This window comes from Macaca nemestrina, chromosome 17 (assembly GCF_043159975.1).
Source record: "Macaca nemestrina isolate mMacNem1 chromosome 17, mMacNem.hap1, whole genome shotgun sequence".
NCBI classification, from domain to species: Eukaryota; Metazoa; Chordata; class Mammalia; order Primates; family Cercopithecidae; genus Macaca; species Macaca nemestrina.
The window spans coordinates 40,396,947-40,421,326 of record NC_092141.1 but is presented as its reverse complement, the minus strand read 5'-3'; the positions used below and the strand labels follow the sequence as shown (position 1 = coordinate 40,421,326).

The 24,380-nt window shown below is 44.2% G+C and overlaps 1 protein-coding gene across 3 annotated transcripts in view; it reads right to left on the bottom strand.

Moving 5' to 3' along the window:
* LOC105485200 (SUZ12 polycomb repressive complex 2 subunit) overlaps window positions 1-23,796 on the bottom strand; it is a 66,126-nt gene extending 42,330 nt beyond the window's left edge. The window contains exons 1-4 of one of the 3 annotated variants that reach the window (XM_011747420.3): window positions 23,282-23,796; window positions 19,828-19,874; window positions 19,674-19,738; window positions 11,857-11,925 (exon numbers count right to left, since the gene is read on the bottom strand). In XM_011747420.3, coding sequence (XP_011745722.1) covers window positions 11,857-11,925; window positions 19,674-19,738; window positions 19,828-19,874; window positions 23,282-23,555 — 455 coding nt within the window. In that variant the 5' untranslated portion in view covers window positions 23,556-23,796. Of the gene's footprint in view, window positions 1-11,856; window positions 11,926-13,449; window positions 13,541-19,673; window positions 19,739-19,827; window positions 19,881-23,281 lie in introns of those variants that run through there. The other 2 variants (XM_071082667.1, XM_011747421.3) reach the window with 2 other exon arrangements.
* Window positions 23,797-24,380: the final 584 nt, after the last annotated feature.

The following is a 24,380-nucleotide window of genomic DNA, read 5'->3' as shown; positions in this document are numbered from 1 at the left end:
GATATGTAAAGCTGAGAAACTCGTGTCTACATCGTCTAATATTCTGAAACCCAGGATCTCAAAATATAGGGGGTTAGAAGCACTTTGTAATGAGAAGATAAAGGTGAATGGTGGATGATGTGTATCTATTAATCATAAATGGATCACTCTGCAGAAGTACTGTGAAGAAAACAAATGAATTACTACAAAACCAAAAATTATACAAGGAATATTTTTAAAATTTGTTCTTGAATATTCAGATTTTTAAGAATCAGATATGGCCGGGCGCGGTGGCTCAAGCCTGTAATCCCAGCACTTTGGGAGGCCGAGACGGGTGGATCACGAGGTCAGGAGATCGAGACCATCCTGGCTAACACGGTGAAACCCCGTCTCTACTAAAAAATACAAAAAACTAGCCGGGCGAGGTGGCGGGCGCCTGTAGTCCCAGCTACTCGGGAGGCTGAGGCAGGAGAATGGCGTGAACCCGGGAGGCGGAGCTTGCAGTGAGCTGAGATCCGGCCACTGCACTCCAGCCTGGGCGACAGAGCGAGACTCCGTCTTAAAAAAAAAAAAAAAAAGAATCAGATATGCTCAAGTGGCAACTGATGAGGCACCTTTAAGAGTAAGTATGCAAAAAGAAATGTGTATAGCCCAGGTTCTGAAAAAAGAACAAAAACTCAAGACTGAAAAGATGACAATTTCAAAACAACTTCAAAGCTTACAATCAAGGCAAAGTGCATTAAAAAAAAAGGGAAAACACCAGATCTTATTAATGGTGGGAAACACACACAACCAACCTAAGAGGTAGTCTACAGATTTTATTTATTTCTTTATTTTGAGATGGAGTCTCACTTTGTAGCCCAGGCTGGAGTGCAGTGGAGCAATATCTGCTCACTGCAACCTCCGCCTGCTGAGTTCAAGCAATTCTCCTGCATCAGTCTCCCAAGTAGACGAAATTACAGGTGCACACCGCCATGCCCGGCTATTTATTTATTTATTTATTTTTGAGACAGAGTCTCACTCTGTAGCCAGGCTGGAGTGTAGCAGTATAATCTCGGCTCACTGCAACCTCTGCCTCCCAGGTTCAAGCAATTCTCCTGCCTCAGCCTCCCAAGTAGCTAGGAATATAGGCACATGCCACCACGCCCAGCTAATTTTTGTATTTTAGTAGAGACGGGGTTTCACCATGTTGGCCAGGATAGTCTCGAACTCTTGACCTCATGATCTGCCCACTGCGACCTCCCAAAATGCTGGGATTACAGGCGTGAGCCACCGCGCCCGGCCTAATTTTTTGTATTTTTAGCAGCAATGGGGTTTCATCACATTGGTCAAGCTGGTCTCGAACTCCTGACCTCAAGTGAACCGCCTGCCTCGACTTCCCAAAGTGCTGGGATATAGGTTTGAGTCACCACTCCTGGCCAACCTAAAGATTTTAAAATGCGGCTAAATGTACAAAATAGAAGGGTAGGAAAAAATCATTAATATGATAGTTCTCTTTAAAATAATTTAATAGGTCCGATGCAGTGGCTCACGCCTGTAATCCAAACACTTTAAGAGGACAAAGTGGACAGATCACTTGAACTCAGTAGTTCGAGGTCACGCTGGGCCATATGCTGAAACCTCATCTCTACAAAAGTACTGTGAGTACACATAAGGTGAGCCAGGGCCAGGCGCAGTGGCTCACGCCTGTAATCCCAGCACTTTGGGAGGCTGAGGCCGGTGAATAACTTGAGGTCAAGAGTTCAAGACCAGCCTGGCCAACATGGTGAAATGCCATCTCCACTAAAAATACAAAAACTGGCTGGGGGCAGTGGCTCATGGCTGTAATCTCAGCATTTTGGGAGGCAGAGGCGAGCAGATGACCTGAGGTCAGGAGTTCAAGACCAGCCTGCCCTACCAGGCGAAACCCCGTCTCTACTAAAAATGCAAAAAAATTAGGTGGGCGTGGTGGCAGGCGCCTGTAATCCTGGCTACTTGGGAGGCTGAGGCAGGAGAATCACTTGAACCTGGGAGGCGTAAGTTGCAGGGAGCCAAGATCATGCCACTGTACTCCAGCCTGGGCAAGAAGAGAGAAACTCTGTATCCAAAAAAAATAAAAAAGAATTTAAAAATTATGGGGGGGCCAGGTGCGGTGGCTCAAGCCTGTAATCCCAGCACTTTGGGAGGCCGAGACGGGCGGATCACGAGGTCAGGAGATCGAGACCATCCTGGCTAACATGGTGAAACCCTGTCTCTATGAAAAAATACAAAAAGCTAGCTGGGTGAGGTGGCGGGCGCCTGTAGTCCCAGCTACTTGGGAGGCTGAGGCAGGAGAATGGCGTGAACCCGGGAGGCGGAGCTTGCAGTGAGCTGAGATCCGGCCACTGCACTCCAGCCCAGGCGACAGAGTGAGATTCCGTCTCAAAAAAGAAAAAAAAAAACAAAAAACTTATGCGGGTATAGGGCCACATGCCTGTAATCCCAGCTACTCAGGAGGCTGAGGCAGGAGAATTACATGAACTTAGGAGGTGGAGGTTGCAGTGAGCAGAGATTACACCACTGCACTCCAGCCTGGGCGACAAAGCAAGACTCCATCTCGAAGAAAAAAAAAAAACAACGTAGCCATAGCCAGGTAGTCCCAGCTAATGCAGAGGCTGAGGCGAGAGGATCTCTTCATCCCAGGAAGTTGAGACTGCAGTGAGCCATAATCATGCCACTGCACTCCAGCCTGGGCAATAGAGCAAGACTTTATCTCAAAAATAATAATAATAATGATAGTAATAAAAATAAGACCAGGCACGCTGGCACAGGTCTGTAATCCCAGAACTTTGGGAGGCTGAGGTGGGTAGATCACTTGAGGTCAGGAATTCAAGACCAGACTGGCTAACATAGTAAAACCCAGTCTCTACTAAAAATACAAACATTAGCTGGGCGTGGTGGCACACATATGTAATCCCAGCTACCTGGGAGGCTGAGGTATGAGAATCCCTTGAACCTGGGAGGCAGAGGTTGCAGTGATCCGAGATGGCGACATTGCTGGGCCATAGACTGAGACTGTCTCAAAAATATATACACACACACACATATATACACACACATGTATATACTCTATATGTATGCGTATATATATTCTATATACTATATTCTACATGTAGAATATATATGTAGAATATACATAGAATATATATACATATATGGAGAGAATATACTCTATATATATGTGTGTGTATAGAGAGAGAGAGAATAAAATAAATAATTTAATAACTTTTTTACACACCACAATACTAGGTGAGAAGTGTAATAATAGCTGAGGTGGGTGGGGAGGGTTTTCTGTGATATCTTGAGGTTCTGAAGTGACCAAAGAGCAGCATCCTGCTCCTGGAACTCAGATTACAATCCTAACCATCATATGTACTGGTCTGATGTTAGAAGAAACAGAAGAATGCAAAAACAGTAATTATATATATTTAAAAATGGACTGGGTGCGGTGGTTCATGCCTGTAATTCCAGCAGTTTGGGAGGCTGAGGTGGGGGAATCAAGAGGTCAGACTGAGACCATCCTGGCCAACATGGTGAAACTCCATCTCTACTAAAATACAAAACATTAGCCAGGCATGGTGGCGCATGCCTGTAGTCCCAGCTACTCCGGAGGCTGAGGCAGGAGAATGGCGTGAACCCGGGTGGCGGAGCTTGCAGTGAGCTGAGATCCGGCCACTGCACTCCAGCCCGGGTGACAGAGCGAGACTCTGTCTCAAAAAAGAAAAAAAAAAAAAAAAACTTTTTAAATAAAACAAAATAAGTGGAGCATGGTAGCATGTGCCTGTAGTCCCAGTTACTCAGGAGGCTAAGGTAGGAGGGTCCCTAGAGCCCAGGAGTTCATGGCTGTAATTGAGCCATGATCCCACTACTGTGCTACCTCAGCGACAGGGAAAATCCTCATCTCTAAAAAGTAAAATAAAAAATAAAGTAAGACAATGGAGCCTGGAAGTTTGAGGATGCAGTAAGCTATGAATGCATCACTGCACTCCCGTGTGGGTGACAATACAAGACCCCATCTCTCAGAGAAAAAAAAAAGAACGAACGACTTTCTTGAGACCAACATCCTTAAATTACCTGGAAGACAATGGACTATCTGGCTCAGGCCATCTGCTCCAGCCTCTTCTCATACCATTCTCCTTGCTCTTTCTACACAGCTACTTTGGCATCAAATGCTGTATATGTAGTATTCCCTTCAACTAGAACCACCTATTTGTTCATCCTCCCACCCCATTTTACTTCTGCACACTTCTTTCAAATCTCAGCTTATTTCTTCAGAGATGCCTTCCCTGATCATCATTATTCCCAAATCTAACACCTCAAATGAAAGCTGGTTCTCCTGTTTTATACACTCATAGTTTTCTTATGCTTTTCTTTCCCAGCACTTATTTCCCATTTATTATATGATTATGTCTTTCTCTCCTAAACACTAACCTCCATAAAGGCAGGGCCTTCATCCATTTTGTTCACCATTATATACCCGAGTGCTGAGTATAGTGCCTAGGACATTGCACACTACAGAAATGAAACGCACACACAAAAATATAGATCCAGGCCTTATTGTAAAAATAAATGCTTAAAAACGGGAAAGGTTTAGAAAAGGAAGATTACTAATTCAAAAGCTTAGGTTGCATCAAAAACAAAAAGTCAGCTGGGCGTGGTGGCTCACGCTTGTAATCCCAGCACTTTGGGAGTCCAAGCAGGCAGAACATGAGGTCAGGAGTTCGAGACCAGTCTGACCAACATGGTGAAACCCCGTCTCTACCAAAAATACAAAAATTTACTGGGCGTGGTGGCATGTGCCTGTAATCCCAGCTACTCAGGAGGCTGAGGCAGGAGAATCACTTGAACCCAGGAGGTGGAGGCTGCAGTGAGCCAAGACAGCATCACTGCACTCTTGCCTGGGCAACAGGGCAAGACTCAGTCTCAAAAAAAAAAAAATTAAGGCTGCATGGGGGCTCATTCCTGTAATCTCAGCACTTCAGAATGTCAAGGTGGGAGGATCACTTGAGGACAGGAGTTTGAAAGTGGCCTGGGCAAGATGGTGAGACCCTGACTCTACAAAAATTCAAAAAATTAGTGAGGTGCGATAGTACACGCCTGTAGTCCCAGCTACTCAGGAGGCTGAAGCAGGAGGATCCCTTTAGTCCACAAATTCAATCCATCAGTGACCCATCACTGTGCCACTACACTCCAGCCTGGGTGACAAAGAACGACCTTCTCTCAAACAGTAAAAATAAGGCAAGGTATGGTGGCTCACACCTTTAATCCCAGCAATTTGGGAGGTCGAGGTGAGTGGATCACCTGAGGTCAGGAGTTTGAGACCGGCTTGGCCAATAGGTAAAATCCTGTCTCTACTTAAAAAAAAAAAAAAAAAAATTAGCTGGGTGCGGTGGCAGATGCCTGTTATCACAGCTACTCGGGAGGTTGAGGCTCAAGAACTGCTTGAACCTGGGAGGCGGGGGTTGCAGTAAGCCAAGCAAGATTGTGCCACGACATTCCTGCCTGGGTGACAGAGCAAGACTTTGTCTCAAAAAATAAAAATGAAATAAAAATACAGGATTGAAAATAACCCTAACAAAAGTTCTAATTCAGGTATCTTTTGAGGGGATTTTTCTCCAGCTACTAACAGAAGACCAGGAACAGTAGAAGAATAAGGGCAAGAAAGAAGTGACACTTTGCTTCATTTGGCCCTGGTAAATACTCTGAAGCAACTCAGATTTAAAATCTTTTCATGATGCATTTTAGTCCATGGAGATGCACTCAGCACTCAAGAGCTGTTACCAGAGAATTCCAACATTAGGGATGGGCACGGTGGCACATGCCTGTAATCCCAGCACTTTGGAAGCCCACGGAAGGCAGATCACTTGAGGTTAGGAGTTCAAGACCAGCCTGACCAACATGGTAAAACCCCGTTTCTACCAAAAATACAAAAGTTAGTTGGGCTTGGTGGTGGGCGCCTATAAACCCAGCTACTCAGGAGGATGAAGCATGAGAATTGCTGGAACCTGGGAGGAGGAGGTTGCAGTAAGCCGAGATTGCGCTACTGCACTCCAGCCTGAGCGACGAAGCTAGATTCCATCTCAAAAAAACGGCAACAAAAAAAGGTAATTCCAAAATTGGTAGGATTGACAGCCTAAGAATCCCTAGAATCCTGCTAGCATATACAACCACACAAAGGCAAGAGATTTATTCTAATCATAGTGCTTGGTCAAAATCCATGAAAAATTCAAAACTGGAGTACCAGAAACAAGAGCTGGAAAGGATATAAGGCATTATTATCAGACCTTCTATAAGAAAATAAAGGCGAGGCGTGGTGGCTCACACCTGTAACACCAGAACTTTGGGAAGCCAATCCCAAAGGATCACTTGAGGCCACGAGTTTGAGACCAGCCTGGGCAACATAGCAAGATCCCGTATCTACAAAAATTTAAAAATTAGCCAGGCATGGTGGCACGCACCTGTAGTTCTAGCTACGCATGAGGCTAAGACTGGAGGATGGTTTGAGGCCAGGAGTTAAGAGGTTGCAGTGGACAGCCACTTGCACCCCAGCCTGGGCAACAGAGCAAGGCCCTGTCTCTTAGAAAAAGAAGGATGGGCACAGTGGCTCATGCCTGTAATCCCAACACTTTGAGAGGCCAAGGTGGGAGGATCACTTGAGGTCAGGAGTTTGACACCAGCCTAGCCAACACGGTGAAACCCTGTCTCTACTAAAAATACGAAAATTAGTCAGATGTGGTAGGGCATGCATATAATCCCAGCTACTAGGGAGTCTGCGGCAGGAGAACTGCTTGAACCTGGAGGACGGAGGTTGCAGTGAGCCAAGATCGCACCACTACAATCCAGCCTGTGAGACTGTCTCAAAAAAAAAGGCCGGTCGCGGTGGCTCAAGCCTATAATCCCAGCACTTTGGGAGGCCGAGACGGGCGGATCACGAGGTCAGGAGATCGAGACCATCCTGGCTAACCTGGTGAAACCCCGTCTCTACTAAAAAATACAAAAAAAAACTAGCCAGGCAAGGTGGCGGGCGCCTGTAGTCCCAGCTACTCGGGAGGCTGAGGCAGGAGAATGGCGTAAACCTGGGAGGCGGAGCTTGCAGTGAGCTGAGATACGGCCGCTGCACTCCAGCCTGGGCGACAGAGCGAGACTCGGTCTCAAAAAAAAAAAAAAGGCCGGGCGCGGTGGCTCAAGCCTGTAATCCCAGCACTTTGGGAGGCCGAGACGGGCGGATTACGAGGTCAGGAGATCGAGACCATCCTGGCGAACACGGTGAAACCCCGTCTCTATTAAGAAATACAAACAACTAGCCGGGCGAGGCGGCGGGCACCTGTAGTCCCAGCTACTCGGGAGGCTGACGCTGGAGAATGGCGTGAACCCGGGAGGCGGAGCTTGCAGTGAGCTGAGATCCAGCCACTGCACTCCAGCCTGGGTGACAGAGCCAGATTCCGTGTCAAAAAAAAAAAAAAAAAAGGGGGGGGGGCTGGGCATGGTGGCTCACACCTGTAATCCCAGCACTTTGGGAGGCCAAGGTGGGCGGATCATGAGGTTAGGAGATCAAGACCATCCTGGCTAACATGGAGATACCCCATCTCGACTAAAAATAGAAAAAATTAGCTGGGCATGGGGGCAAGCGCCTGTAGTCCCAGCTACTCGGGAGGCTGAGGCAGGAAAATGGCGTGAACCTGGGAGGCGAAGCTTGCAGCGAGATGAGATGGCATCACTGCACTCCAGCCTGGGCGACAAAGTGAGACTCCGTCTCAAAAAAAAAAAAAGTAACCACCATTTAATAGCCCATGTTTTTCTATCAGCTCCTTCCACTAACAAGTTTCTGCAAGTGACTTAAGACAACTGTAGGTCTAAAATATAAAAGACCCTGAAACACTAACTTCTTTTGAACTGATAATGCTATCTTGGTTTAGTTTATAAATTACTACAAATGTCATAATCAGCTCAGAAATGTACTTGACTGAACTAACTTTTGGGCTATACTACTATGGTATTTTTATCTATCTTGATACCCTTTGAACTTTGAGGAATGAAATACATCGGGCTCGGGAGCATATATACTATAACTTTGGCAGTGCTAAAAGAACATGAATTCTAGGCCGGGCGCGGTGGCTCAAGCCTGTAATCCCAGCACTTTGGGAGGCCGAGACGGGCGGATCACGAGGTCAGGAGATTGAGACCATCCTGGGTAACATGGTGAAACCCCGTCTCTACTAAAAATACAAAAAACTAGCCAGGCAAGGTGGCGGGCGCCTGTAGTCCCAGCTACTCGGGAGGCTGAGGCAGGAGAATGGCGTAAACCCAGGAGGCGGAGCTTGCAGTGAGCTGAGATCTGGCCACTGCACTCCAGCCTGGGCGGCAGAGCGAGACTCCGTCTCAAAAAAAAAAAAAAAAAAAGAACATGAATTCTAGTGAAAGACTCCCAGACTACAGCTGTACAGATCCAGGATCAAGTCTAACTGAAATAGTACAAAGAATATAAATGGAGGAGAGATACTCTTGTGTATGATTTAAGATATTAACTTCTATTAACTAATGTTATGGAACAACGAAGATTAATCATTTTTTTTCTTTTTTTGAGACATAGTCGCACTCTTGCCCAGGCTGGAGTGTAGTAGTACGATCTGAGTTCACGGCAACCTCTGCCTCCTAGGTTCAAGGGATTCTCCTTCCTCAGTCACCCAAGTAGCTGGAATTACAGGTGTACACCACCTCACCTGGCTGATTTTTGTATTTTTTTTTAGAGAAAGGGTTATGCCATGTTGGCCAGGGTGGTCTCAAATTCCTGGCCTCAAGTGATCCACCCACCTCAGTCACCAAAGTGCTGGGATTATAGGTGTGAGCCACCATGCCCAGTCTGTGTTATCTTTTAAGAATTTGACAATAGATTTAGAAGCAAATATTTATACTGCTAGCATCATATACTGGTGTCTAGGGTCCTTCTTACAACCCTGTGTGACAGATTTAGGAGAAAAATAAGATTACCTTAATTTGAGATAAGAAATAGATTAAAGGAGGCTGGGCGCAGTGGCTCAAGCCTATAATTCCAGCATTTTGGGAGGCAGGCGGATCACCTGAGGTCAGGAGTTAAAGAAAAAATTAGCTAGGTGTGGTGGCAGGCACCTGTAATCCCTGCTACTTGGGAGGATGAGGCAGGAGAATCCAGCAGGCAGAGGTTGCAGTGAGTGGAGATCACGCCATTGCACTCCAGCCTGTGCAATGAGAGCAAACCTCCATTTCAAAACAAATAAATAAATACAAAAATTGGCCAGGCTTGGTGGCTCATACCTGTAATCCCAGCACTTTGGGAGGCCAAGGCAGGCAGATCGTTTGAGGTCGGGAGTTCAAGACCAGCCTGGCCAACATGGAGAAACTCTGTCTCTACTAAAAATACAAAATTAGGTGGGTGTGGTGGTGCACGTCTATATTCCCAGCTATTCAGGAGGCTGAGACAGGTGAATCGCTTGAGCCCGGGAGGTGGAGGCTGTAGAGAGCCAAGATCGCACCACTGCACTCCAGCCTCAGTGAGAGGGAGACCTGGTCTCAAAACAAAAACAAAAACAAAAAAAAAAGCTGGATGTGGTGGCAGGCGCCTGTAAGCCTAGATACTTGGGAGGCTGAGGCAGGAGAATTGCTTGAACCCAAGAGGTGGCAGTTGCAGTGAGCCGAATAGCACCACTGCACGACTCCATCTCAAAAAAAAAAAAAAAAAAAAAGAAATAGATTAAAGAAAGTTAATAATGTAGAGTCTTAGCGGTAAACTTAAAAGGACACACTTTCTTAATTCATCTTAGTGCCTCTGGGAGACATTCATAAGAATCTTGAGAGGCTGAAATGGCCAATTCACTGGTCCTAGCTAGACCCTAAAGACTGAAAAAGTTCTCTTCCAAAACTACGAGCAGGAATTTATGTAACCCTCTGATGTTAATCTTTTAGTTGCTATTGAACCCACCACGTCAAAAGGAACAAAATTACTGGGGAAACAACTGTTCAGAAAGAACTGAACAGTATGTATCTCTTACACACTCTTAGGGAAGCTCTGTAATATTTTTCAAACCCAATGTCACAATGAGATAGTAATAGGGTTTAGTAATGAAGGTAAACCTTGATGAGGAAGATGAAGAAAAAGGTCAAGTGTTCTTGTTATTGGGTCATGCTTCCTTCTCACTTGAACCCTGAAATGACTATAGGGCAAACTTTTAATGTGGTCAGGAGAAAAGCAGCAGGGAGGTCAGACCAGGATCTTACTACAGTCTGTATTTTAAGTAAAAAAGGCCCTGAGGATCCCAAGAGCTCTGTCTAGGGTGAGTGACCAGACAAGAATCTGGAATATAAACGCTAGTAAAGAAAAATGTGCGTGCACTGGGAATATTCTCAGTTCTATCTTATAGGGTCCTCCCCGGGCATTAACAGATACAACAGGTAACAATTCATGATCTCAGCTTCTAGAATGGACTATCACAGTTTATCTACAAGTCAGGATTGCCTAGACATGGAAATATAAATTATACTTCAACCCCACAAGATTGCAGGATATAAAATAAAAACTAACGTTTTACAACTCAAGTAAAAAAATCACCTCATTCCAAAGCCAAACTTAAAATATAAGTGACTGAAAAAAAGGAAGTCTTTTTTTTTTTTTTTGAGATGGAGTCTCGCTCTGTTGCCCAGACTGGAGTGCAGTGGCCGGATCTCAGCTCACTGTAAGCTCCGCCTCCCGGGTTTACGCCATTCTCCTGCCTCAGCCTCCCGTGTAGTTGGGACTACAGGCGCCCGCCACCTCGCCCGGCTAGTTTTTTGTATTTTTTCGTAGAGACGGGGTTTCACCGTGTTAGCCAGGATGGTCTCGATCTCCTGACCTCGTGATCTGCCTGTCTCGGCCTCCCAAAGTGCTGAGATTACAGGCTTGAGCCACTGTGCCCGGCCAAAAGGAAATCTTTCACCAGTCAACAGAACAATGGGAAAACAACAAGATGCATAATTGATGCATCACTGAGTGTATATCCTATCTAAATTGGTAAGCTACAATTTAAAACTTTAGAAGGAAAATAAAAATACATTGTGACAAATTTTCCAACTCTATTTTTTCAAAAATCTAGTAATTTTAGTTCTGCATTCTCTCCATTGGTAGTTAATGAATGAACAAATACCACCCAAACTGCTATTTCTCTTTAGAATATTCAATTTTCTATCAAAAACATCAAAAAACAAACAGTTTACATATCAAAAAATAAATAGAAGCATACTATCTAGAGTAGACAGATATTAGACTAGTCAGAACATTTAGGGATTAGTTCTAGGTATATATTTGATACTGTACAACAAGTAGATTCTGTCCAAATGTTCAAGTTTCTGAAACTATGTGAAAAACATATTTCAAATATGAAATGAAAGTTATGAATATGTTGCCTGACAGATTTAAATAAGAAAAAGATGGAAAAAAGAGAACCCCTCTCATATTTGAGAGTAACTTACAAGATATGTGATATTGTGAAGTCCCTGCCACAGTACCTAGCACATATACATAAATATGAGTAGCCCTCTTTAAATGAGGTGGTAGAGTTAAGACCAACAGCAGAAGTCAGAGGTTTCACTCAAAATGGAATAAACTGGTAATAAAGACAAACAATAATAAATACAACTACACTGAAGGTATTCAAGCCAACAAAGCTTAAGGATTTTCTGCCAGGAATGCTACAGAAATTAATTCCTGACTTGTGTGTGTGTTTGGACCAAACTGACCTCTAAGATTCCTTCTAACTCCTTATATCAAGGTGATCACTAGGAAAATGATCACTGTAATTTTTCCTCTTTCCTAAAGCATATCACTTAATGTAAACTGATAGGTTATCTTACCTATGAGATTCTTGCTCTCCTTTCATTTTCTCTACTTTTGATAACATATCATCAACTTTAAATGTTTTCCTGGAAGAAACAGATAAAACAAAATAATCACTTCTCAACTGGGAAAAAGAAACAAATTATACTTTATTGTCACTCTAATAGGCAAGATGGAAATCAGATTTTGATTATTTTTAGTAAGATAAATTATGGATAATTAGCCATAACAATGAATACTATGGAGACCGTGTATAATACAGCAGACAAGCCTTCAAGCCCCATCTAAAACGCTAACTTGTTTTCATTTAACTTTTTTCCCAATTATTCCCAAACCAGTGATTTCTCCTTACCCATGGTACTTGGTTTATGTTTATTTTGACACTTGGTTTTCATTCAGTTTCCTACATGTAAAACTCATGTAAATATTTTATTTATCCTACTAGATTATATGCTCCTGAAGGGCAGTGACAGTTCTCCTTCAAGGAAAGCTATGTAGTGCTGGCATAGTGCCTTATACGTGGTAGATATTCAAGTATCTGTTGAATTGAGCCAAACAAATATAAATTACGTGTATTCTGAAACACTTAATACATATACTAAGTAACACAACAAATATGGACTAGCATCATCACATAAAAAAAGAAATATTCTATAAAATATATATGACGTTCATAAGGTATCCTCAAAGATTATCAGCAAAGCCTAAAGCTCAATGATATGTCATATTAAAGAGATGGTTATTGACATCATGAAAAATTTTTGAAGTTACGGAATGATCACCCATCGAATCATAATAAAATTATTAGCTTTTAACCTGACAAATTTAAGAGAAAAAAGTTATTTCCCGAAAAACAGAAACTTAAGTATAATCTCTCAAAGCAATTAAAGAATGAATGGATTGTAAAACAAGCCTCATCTTAGCTCTTAAGGTGGTCTATGATATGTTCCAGAGAGAGTCTAAAAAGCTATACCCATATATAATTTAATTAGAAAAAAATGTTTCTCTTTATATTCATATAGTCCCTTCCTATTTAGAACTTGAAAAGTCAAATGTATTCCACATCAATTTATTACTTTATAATGCTTGAACGCAGACACCAAAAATTACGAATAATCTCATTCCTCAAAAAGAACTTTTTTTTTTTTTTTTTTTTGAGATGGAGTTTTCACTCGTTGCCCAGGCTACAGTACAACGGCGTGATCTCAGGTCAATACAACCTCCACCTCCCGGGTTCAGGCAATTCTCCTGCCTCAGCCTCAGCTGGGATTACAGGCATGCGCCACCACGCCCGGCTAATTTTCGAATTTTTAGTAGAGACAGGGTTTCAGCATGTTGGTCAGGCTGGTCTTGAACTCCTGACCTCAGGTGATCCATCCATCCCCACCTCCCAAAGTGCTGGGATTAAAGGCGTGAGCCACCACACCTGGCCAAAAAAGAGCATTTATTGTAGTCAACTACTGTAAAAATTAACAGTAGAGAAATATTAATGTAAATATATTATAGTAAAATATTGATATTAGAGCAGAACTGATACAATCTATATTTCAAGTGAATGAGAAAAGCCTCCATAGCGAAGATCTTAAGGGAAAAAAAGCTTCTCTCTTTACCTTTACAGTTACTGAAAACTTCAATAGTAAAGTTTCATCCAATAGTGTACAGTAAGAGGTGCTTTCTGAAGGATGGCAATGTATTTTCAATCTCCACAGATAAGAGAGAAAAAAGAAGAAAAATAAAGGACTCTTTTAAGCTAGTTGCAAAGAGCTATTCAGTATAAATACTGAAAGTTACTATTGAGGAGGGCCATGAAATTACTGAAAACTTTTCAGAATAATGTTTATGTAATGATAAAGAAATTCTGTCTGCAGAAAAAGACTGTAAGTTCTAAGGTTCATCTCTTCTACCTTTATGAAGTATACAGAAGAAGTGAATAGAATTGAATATTAACAACCATTTGAAACAGATAAATCACAAAAGCAACCCAGCCTTCCTTAGGAAAAAACAAAACAAAACCAACCTCATAAGCAACTATACAAAAGCCGCTCCTCCCCCAACACCAAGTATTTCTGTTCTTTAGAAAGGTAAAGTTACTGTAGGTCAGATTTAACAAAGGAAATAATTATCAAAAGGTCATCGAAAAGGAGAATATTTAAAAATTCAAGAAATTTCAGAAAATTTTCTTGGGCGAGTTCAGAAACAGCTTACACGAAATCTAGCAAAACGGATTCAATAAATGATGCCCTTTTCCTCACCTATATTTCTACTTTGTTGGGGCAGTGTTCGCCTATAAAAGTTGAATACTCCTAGAAAGAGTAAAGCATAAGCTGACTTTAATAAATATACTAGAATTAATATCATGACTGAGAGTATGACTTTAAAGGGAGTGATATGTTTATTCCAACAATGGATATTATGTTGCTGTAATAGTAAAAAAGGAGTTCTGAAAACATTTTGAGAAAAGACGACAATCACTGGGCTAAATCTGCCACCTTCCAAAGTCACCAACTACGTTGAAGACAACAGTATATGAGTTGGGTTATAATTTCTTAATAATTAGTCCTAATAAGTCATATATATAAGATTAGGCATCTAACAAGATGATTAAAGGATTCCCATACTTTTTTTTTTTTTTTTTTTTTTTGAGACGGAGTCTCACGCTGTTGCCCAGGCTGGAGTGCAGTGGCGAGATCTCGGCTCACTGCAAGCTCCGCCTCCCAGGTTCCCGCCATTCTCCTGCCTCAGCCTCCCGAGTAGCTGGGACTACAGGCGCCCGCCACCGCGCCCGGCTAATTTTTTGTATTTTTAGTAGAGACGGGGTTTCACTGTGGTCTCGATCTCCTGACCTTGTGATCCGCCCGCCTCGGCCTCCCAAAGTGCTGGGATTACAGGCTTGAGCCACCGCGCCCGGCTTTTTTTTTTTTTTTTTTGAGACAGTCTCCCACTACTGGCCAGGCTAGAGTGCACTGACACATTCATAGCAACCCTTGAACTTCTGGGCTCAAGTGATCCTCCTGCCTCAGCCTACTGAGTATTCAGGACTACAGTCATGAGCCACCACACCCAACTACTTTTTAAAATTTTTTGTAGAGATAGGGTCTCGCTATGTTGCCAGGGCTGGCCTATAACTCTCACCTTTAAATGTAAACTTGTTTACTTGATACGCTCAAATAAATATAATCTTGCACCTAGGACAAAAAACTTGCATTCGTAATTACATATGGTTATGTACTAAAAGTTACACAAGTGATCCTCCCAACTCAGTCTCCCAAAATGCTGAAATTACAGGTCTGAACCACCACGCCCAGCCTATTCCTATGCATTTCTGTAGGAACTAAACTAGGTGGGACTTAAATGTTTCTTGGCTGGCAGACTGCTTAAAAATTCCCCAAAGACTTTTTTTTTTAACCTAAAGGGCAATAATTAAGAAAATCAGTTTTTACTTAACTAAGCTTTTAAAATTATCTCTACCCATTCAGACAACAGAAACATATCCTGCAATGGGACAAATTAATAAACATGACAGGAAAATGGAACTTAGATTTTAAATGTGTACTTTTTAGCAGGACGCACTGGTTCATGCCTGTAATCCCAGCACTTTCGGAGGCCGAGGAAGGCAGATCACCTGAGGTCGGGAGTTCGAGACCAGCCTGACCAACATGGAGAAACCCCATATCTCCTTAAAATACAAAATTAGCTGGGCGTGGTGGTGCATGCCTGTAATCCCAGCTACTCAGGAGGCCGAGGCAGGAGAATCACTTAAACCCGGGAGGCGGATGTTGCAGTGAGCCAAGATCGCACCATTGCACTCCAGCCTGGGCTACAAGAGCGAAACTCCGTCTCAAAAATAATAATAATAATAATAACAATAATAAAATGAATGTGTACTTTTTAATCTATGAATGCAAAGTTATTTTACAATAATTTAATCACTTTTTAAATTAAGATCAGGTTGCATCTTAGACAGCAACTCAACTGACCTTCTATATTAAAAATGTTTTCATGGCCAGGTGCGGTGGCTCACGACTGTAATCCCAGCATTTTGGGAGGCCAAGGCAGGCGGATCATGAAGTCAGGAGTTTGAGACCAACCTGATGAACATGGTGAAACCCTGTCTCTAATAAAAATACAAAAATTAGCTGGGCGTAGTGGCACACCTCTGTAATCCCAGCTACTCAGGAGGCTCAGGCAGGAGAATTGCTTGAACTTGGGAGGCAGAGATTGCAGTGAGCCGAAATTGCGCCACGGCACACCAGCCTGGGTGACAGAGCAAGACTCTGTCTCCAAAACAAAAAAGGTTTGATGAAACAAAAGTTAATCAAATTCTACTAGTTTTATAGAATAAATCAAGGGTGGGGAAACTATGGACCATGGCCAAATCTGGCCTATTGCCTGTTTTTGTGCAGCCCAGAAGGTAAGAATGGTTTTTATAGATAAACATTAGCAATTGATTTGATTATAGAAAACACTAACTCTGGCCGGGCGCGGTGGCTCAAGCCTGTAATCCCAGCACTTTGGGAGGCCGAGACGGGCGGATCACGAGGTCGGGAGATCGAGACCATCCTGGCTAACATGGTGAAACCCCGTCTCTACTAAAAAATACAAAAAACTAGCCGGGCGAGGTGGCGGGCGCCTGTAGTCCCAGCTACTCGGGAGGCTGAGGCAGGAGAATGGCGTAAACCCGGGAGGCGGAGCTTGCAGTGAGCTGAGATCCGGCCACTGCACTCCAGCCTGGGCGGCAGAGCGAGACTCCGTCTCAAAAAAAAAAAAAAAAAAAAAAAGAAAACACTAACTCTGAACCCCAATTAAGCTAAGTGTTATCTCCGCTACCCTCACAAAAATAAAAAATAAAATTCTACATTTCTCATTAGTAGGCCTGTATTAAGAAATGTTCTATCTTATACTGTTGTATTTTTATCAATAAAAGATTTACGGATTGACATTTTGGACTGAAATTTTAAAAATTTGTAAATATTTTCTTTTTTTTTTTTTTTTTGAGACGGAGTCTCGCTCTGTCGCCCAGGCTGGAGTGCAGTGGCGCGATCTCGGCTCACTGCAAGCTCCGCCTCCCGGGTTCACGCCATTCTCCTGCCTCAGCCTCCCGAGTAGCTGGGACTACAGGCACCCACAACCGCACCCGGCTAATTTTTTGTATTTTTTAGTAGAGACGGGGTTTCACCGTGGTCTCGATCTCCTGACCTTGTGATCCGCCTGCCTCGGCCTCCCAAAGTGCTGGGATTACAGGCGTGAGCCACCGCGCCCGGCCAATATTTTCTTTCTTTTTATATTAAGTACCTACATAATATCCTCAATTTTGCATCCTGGCTGCAAAGCCTAAAATAATTACTGTTGTTTACTGGTCCTTTACAGAAAAAGCATGCTGAATGCTGGCAGAGATCAAATAACGAAGTAGACAGGTAAAGGGTGGACAAAACTAATTCTGTAACCTAATTCATCACCTCCTTTTTAGGTGCTTAGCAATTTTCACCTATTAATTGCAATGCAAACTTGCTCATGCGCTCTCTCTATTCAGAAAGACTGCCAAAAGACAAATAATTGTAACACTTCAATCTTCAAAATACAAGCAGATGTATTTACAAAATTCAACCATGTCTTGCTATAGAAATGTAGTAGTAATAAACAGTAGCAGTCCACCAAAGAGCTTAGTTTCAAACTCTAACGCGGTAACTTGATGATTTTACTAAAACTATAACAACAATACCAAATGCTTAATAGAATTCTCGCCTTTAAATGTAAACTTGTTCACTTGATAAGCTCAAATATAATCTTGCACCTAGGACAAAAAACTTGCATTGAAAATTACATACGGTTAAGTAGTACATGTTATACAGCAAAAATAAGCTGTCTCCCACCTCCAGACCCCACTTTAAAATCTAATGATTACGACTTCATTGTTTTTAAAAAACCTTCATCCTATTGATTTCAAAAGTGTTTCCCCTTTCAGTAAGACCACCACCAAGGCCGGGCGCTGTGGCCCAGGCCTGTAATCCCAGCACTTCGGGAGGCTGAGGTGGGTGGATCACCTGAGGTCAGGAGTTCAAGACCAGCCTGGCCAACATGGTAAAACCCCGACTCAATGAAAAATACAAAAAATCAGCCAGGCGTGGTGGTGGGCACCTGTAATCTCAGCTACTTGGGAGGGTGAGACAAGATAATCCCTTGAACCCAGGAGGCAGAGGTTGCAGTGAAGTAAGATTGTGCCATTGTACTCCAGCCTGGGCAACAAGAGTGAAACTGTCTCCAAAAAAAAAAAGAAAAGAATACCACCAAAGATATAAAATGAGACTTTCTGAACCTACCACTATAGGAGCTAATTCAAATTACACATAATAATCAAAAATTAACTTAAATTTTATGTAACAAATATAGTTACCCTGAGCCCTTTGGCAAATACTTAAATCCTCAACTTCTATCAAACTTGAAAATAACCAGTGGAGGCCGGGCACAGTGGCTCACGCCTGTCATCTCAGCACTTTGGGAGGCCGAGGCGGGCAGCTCATGAGGTTAGGAGTTTGAGACCAGCTTGGCCAACATAGTAAAACCCCATCTCTACTAAAAATACAAAAAATTAGCTGGGAGTGGTGGCGGGCGCCTCTAATTCCAGCTACTCAGGAGGCTGAGGCAAGAGAATTGCCTGAATCCGGGAAGCGGAGGTTGCAGTGAGCCAAGATAGCACCACTGCACTCCAGCCTGGGCAACAAGAGCGAAACTCCATCACAAAAAAAAGAAGGCCAGGCTGGGCATGGTGGCTCACTCCTGTAATCCCAGCACTTTGGGAGGCCGAGGAGGGTGGATCACGAGGTCAGGAGATCGAGACCATCCTGGCTAACACAGAGAAACCCCGTCTCTACTAGAAACACAAAAAATTAGCCGAGCATGGTGGTGTGCGCCTGTAGTCCCAGCTACTCGGGAGTCTGAGGCATGAGAATCTCTTGAATCTGGGAGGCGGAGGTTGCAGTGAGCCGAGATTGCGCCACTGCACTTTAGCCTGGGAGACAGAGAGAGACTCCGTTTCCAAAAAAAAAAAAGGCCAGGAGCAGTGGCTCATGCCTGTAATCCCTGTAATCCCAGCACTTTGGGAGGCCGAGGCAGGCAGATCACCTGAGGTCAGGAGTTCGAGACCAGCCTGGCCAACATGGGGAAACCCCCATCTCTACTAAAAATACAAAAATTAGCTGGTTGTGGTGGGAGGCACCTGTAATCCCAGCTACTTGGGAAGCTGAGGCAGGAGAATCTTTTGAACCCAGGAGGCGGAGGTTGCAGTGAGCCAGGATTGCACCACTGCACTCCAGCCTGGGGGAAAAGAGTGAGACTTCTCTCTCAAAATAAAAAACCAAAAACACAATGGCACCATCTCGGCTCACTGCAACCTCCGCCTCCCAGGCTCAAGCAATTCTCCTGCCTCAGCCTCCCCAGTAACTGAGATTACAGGCACACACCACCACACCCGGCTAGGCTAATTTTTGTTTTAGTAGAGATGGGGTTTTGCCATGTTGGCCAAACTGGTCTCGAACTCCTGACCTCAAGTGATCCACCCGACTTGGCCTCCCGAAGTGCTGCGATTACAGGCGTGAGCCACCACACCCAGCCTCATTTCTATTAGAAAAAAAAAACAACAAACTAATAATAACCTGAGACTTACAAAGATGAAACTATTGAAAACCACTGTGCAACCAATTCAACCAGTCACTCTCTTACTTCAGTTTTCATGTTAAATCTTTAGTTACAGTACTTTATTTTTGTTCTTTAAATTTTGAGAAATACTTTAAAATAAAACATGCTTTGATCAGCTTGAAATAAGATTCATAAAATGTACCTTTTGATGTTTGTTCTGGAGTTTCGATGAGACATGTAAGTAAGAGTTCTGTGCAAAAATATTGGCTACAAAAAGAGTTTTAAAAATGTTAAAATTGAATACAGATGCAGTTATAAGAGAGAAATAATATTGATGAATTTTGTTGACTACTTACTGCTATGAGATTCCGAGTTCGAAGAAATCTATAGATCTGTGTTGGCTCTAGGTAAAAGAAAACAAAATCCAAACATGATATAAACTTACCTATCAGAAAAATATCAACCTAGACCATGTTATAATCAATATAAACTAATCATCTGCTATGGAAATCATGCACTAAATATTTATTTATTTTTTTTTTTGAGACTTTGAGACGGAGTCTCGCTTTGTCACCCAGGCTGGAGTGCAGTGGCACGATCTCGGCTCACTGCAAGCTCCGCCTCCCCGGTTCACGTCATTCTCCTGCCTCAGCCTCCGAGTAGCTGGGACTACAGACGCACACCACCACGCCCGGCTAATTTTTTGTATTTTTAGTAGAGACGGAGTTTCACCGTGTTAGCCAGGATGGTCTCGATTTCCTGACCTCGTGACCGCCCGCCTCGGCCTCCCAAAGTGTTGGGATTACAGGCGTGAGCCACCGCGCCCGGCACACTAAATATTTATATCGCACTAAATATTTACATCAAGAAAGTTAGTATGCACATCAATGGCATACATTCACAAAGTTCATCTACACTTTTTATACTGAAGGTTCTCTACAATATTTTTCTTAAGCCTTTCTAAGATAGTTATTGTTACTGGGCAGAACTGAAGAGAAGAAGTTGTACTCATTTAACTTAGCTAATTTAAACTATTTATAACAGATTTTCTTCCAAAAGTCAGCTGCAATAGGTAGCTGGAGTCAACAAAAGAACTACTGATTGATGCCAAACAAGATGAAAATTTCACTTTTTAAATGATCACTTAAAAAATTTGTAGTCAGCCAAAACAGACTCCTAATACATCCTAATACAGATATGATGACATCCTAATACAGATCCAGACATTCCTAATACAGGTACGATGAAAGTTAGTCAAGGTATTTTTTTTTTCTTTTTTTGAAAAGGGGTCTTGATATGTTGCCCAGGCTGGTCTCGAACTTCTGGGCTCAAGATTGATCCTCCAGCCTCAGCCTCCAGAGTAGCTAGGATTACAGGTAGGATCCACTGCACTCAAAAGTCAGTCAATATTGAAATAAATCTCGGACACAAACTGCCGCAAAAATTCTCAATAGATATTCCTAATTATAATTTAAAGTTGTATCTATTTTGTCCAATGTAAATATTACTTCAATGTATTTTTTACACAACTGACAGATTCCCAAAACAGTCTTTCCAATGCTTAAAATGAGCTAAATTTCAAATTAGTTAAAATGTAATTTGTTATACAGGACTTAAATCGATGAAAAATACATACATATACCATCATATCAGTTACATTAATGACCTATTAGTATCACGTTAGGTCATTATACAGCAGTATCAAAATAAACCAAATAGGAATAACTATGTGAATAATTACATTAGAGTATTTAAACTTTCCAGTAAACAACTTCAAGTTGTTTTATGACCATTTCTAGCTCTTAATGACACTTGACTTCTCTGAGGTGGACTCATCAGAACTCAAATAGTTAAAACTTTCTTGGAGGATTTATCTTCTCTTAACATTCAGAAGGAACTTTTAAAATTTCCACCTAAGGCCGGGCGCGGTGGCTCAAGCCTGTAATCCCAGCACTTTGGGAGGCCGAGAGGGGTGGATCACGAGGTCAGGAGATCGAGACCATCCTGGCTAACACAGTGAAACCCCGTCTCTACTAAAAACTACAAAAAACTAGCCGGCCGAGGTGGTGGGCGCCTGTAGTCCCAGCTACTCGGGAGGCTGAGGCAAGAGAATGGCGGGAACCCGGGAGGCGGAGCTTGCAGTGAGCTGAGATCCGGCCACTGCACTCCAGCCCGGGCGACAGAGCGAGACTCCGTCTCAAAAAAAAAAAAAAAAAAAATTCCACCTAAATCTTCAATTGGTTAGTTTTATTTTAAATTAACTAAAGGGAGATGAGATACTTTAGAAGGGGTACAAACAAGTATCATTGTCACCACTCCCCTTCAGTTCTCCATCCTATTTCCAACTAAAGCCTCTCCAGATATTTCAAAGTATATTAAGAAATATAATATGTGAATAATATGAATCTCTCTGAAGCAGGTTCAATATTCGTTTTGATAAAAATTGAAATTTCTTCTATTAAGTTCCAATTAGAATTTCCTGAAGCACTAATGAGAGAGAAAGAAGGAAGGGTATTAAACAATGTAATACATCTTTTTTTTTTTTTTTTTTTTTTTTTTTTTGAGACGGAGTCTCGCTCTGTCGCCCAGGCTGGAGTGCAGTGGCCGGATCTCAGCTCACTGCAAGCTCCGCCTCCCGGGTTCACGCCATTCTCCGGCCTCAGCCTCCCGAGTAGCTGGGACTACAGGCGCCCGCCACCTCGCCCGGCTAGTTTTTTGTATTTCTTAATAGAGACGGGGTTTCACCGTGTTAGCCAGGGTGGTTTCGATCTCCTGACCTCGTGATCCGCCCGTCTCGGCCTCCCAAAGTGCTGGGATTACAGGCTTGAGCCACCGCGCCCGGCCAACAATGTAATACATCTTTCCAAGCACAGCTGATACCATGCCCTTAACATATGCCACAGTGAAATTGTAAATAAGGACACTGGGCGGTAGAGCCAAGTTTATTCAAGTTTCTGTAAGATTATTCAGCTATTAAAGATCACCCAAATTATAACACGCAAAAGCAAAAAAGGAAACCAATCAGGATATAACATTCCTTAAAGAACAATCAGGATTATTTACAGTCACGATGTTTTTAATAAATTCTATTGTTTGTTTCCAGACACCTTGCTCTCCTTTCCAAATAAGTCAGTTTCACCTTCCAGACAGACCTTAGAAACAGAAATTGACGTAAGAAAATGTTCCGTAAATCCAGTATAAAAAACAGAATTCCGGGGTCGTCTCCAGAGAAGATGCTTGACCACTCTCTGGCTCAGTTTATATATCCACAAAATGGGAGGATAGATTTGAAGGGTTTTAAGCATCCAAAGGTGCCATGTGAACCTGCAGCACCAAGTTAGCGCGAAAGCATTTCAGACTAAGGACAATTTCTTCGGTTCGACTGCACTCATCCCTTCACAGGCTTCATTTTGCCCCTCAAAAGCTACAACCGAAACCCCTGTATTTCTAGAGTCCGAAAGGCATGAAAGAAAACAAGAACTAATCTCACACGGATGTGACTGCGGCTCAGTTCAACTGCTACCTCCTCATCTAAAAGCCGCCTGCTCTGAACGTGGGGCCCGTCCCGAGCCTCTTGCGTCAATCTTGGGGGAGTCAAAAACCTACTCGGACCCTCTTTTCCAGCTCTCCCAAGGCCCTAGACTCCGGATCCCCTGGAGACGTAATCCCCGAAAGGGGGACATCCCCTCAATTCCTCCCTCCACTCACACACAAGTGGACTCCCGAGGAGGAAGGGGGCCCAGCAGAGTGTCCCATCCCCGGTGTTGGCAGAGTGGGTCTTCCTGCCCTCAAAGCCTCGCACACACTCACTCTCAAAGGCCTGGAGGAAAAGCTCGTGGTCAGCCTGGACATGCTCCATTTTCGGCTTCTTCACCGGTAACACCGCGGCCCCCGCCGCTGCCGCCGCGGAGGAGGAGGAGGAGGCCGAGTAACTGCCGCCGCCTCCACAGCCCCCGCCGCCGGATTTGCCGCCCGAAGCCGTCGCCGCCGCCACCGCCGCCGAACCCCCGAAGCCGCCTCCCCCGGACCCCGCGCTGGGCCCCGAGCCGCCCCCTCCCCCACCGCCGTGCTTCTGAGGCGCCATCGCGGTTCCTGCCTCCTCCCCCCGCCAGCTACCCGCCGGGCGGCCCCGGAGAGTAAGCGCCTGCAATACCAACCGCTCGCCCCAGCAGGCTCCGGCGGACCGAGGGGGGAAGGAGGAGAGAGGGGAGGAGAGGGGAAGGGAAGGGAGGAGGAGAGGAGGGAAGGAGGGAGGAAAAAAAAAGTGTCTCCTCAGAGCCCCGCTCCGCTCGGGAGGCCGCTCACCCTACCCTGGCCTCGCTCCGCCCACTTCCCCCGCCCGGCGCTCTGATTGGCCGGCGGGAGCGCGCGCCGCTGGGCCGCCCAGCCCGTTGGCCCGCGGATTCCCCCGTCAGTCACGCGGAGGTGCTTCTCGCGGAGGCGCGGCTTGGTTGGCCCGTGCGCGCTGCCGATCGCGGGCCCGGCCGCCTCTTTGAACTGAATTCGCGGGAAAATTAGGGGTCGGAGCGGCCTTCCTGCTGGCCCGGTGCATTGTGGGGAGAGAGGGACCCAGAGAGCGGTTTAGGGAGCCGTTTCTCGCCTTCTGAGCGTCGTCAGTCACCGCTCCCAGGGGGTTAGAGGACCCCTGAAAAGAAGCAGGCCTCCAAGAAACTGGTAGCGAGGAGCCTGTTAAATGAACTGAGATCTTTTACATATCAGCGAGTCTCTAACTTCCCAAGAAGGGACCTGCCTGGGGGGTTGGTGTGACCCTGGTCGGGGTCGCTTCTCAGTTGAGGGGCTCCTGGGGCGGGGATCGCGTCCCCTGTCCCCTCGACACCATGTGCCCCAAGCCATCCATGGCCGAATCCCACCCTGCACAGCCTAGGGGTTGCGGCTGCTGCTGTCGGAG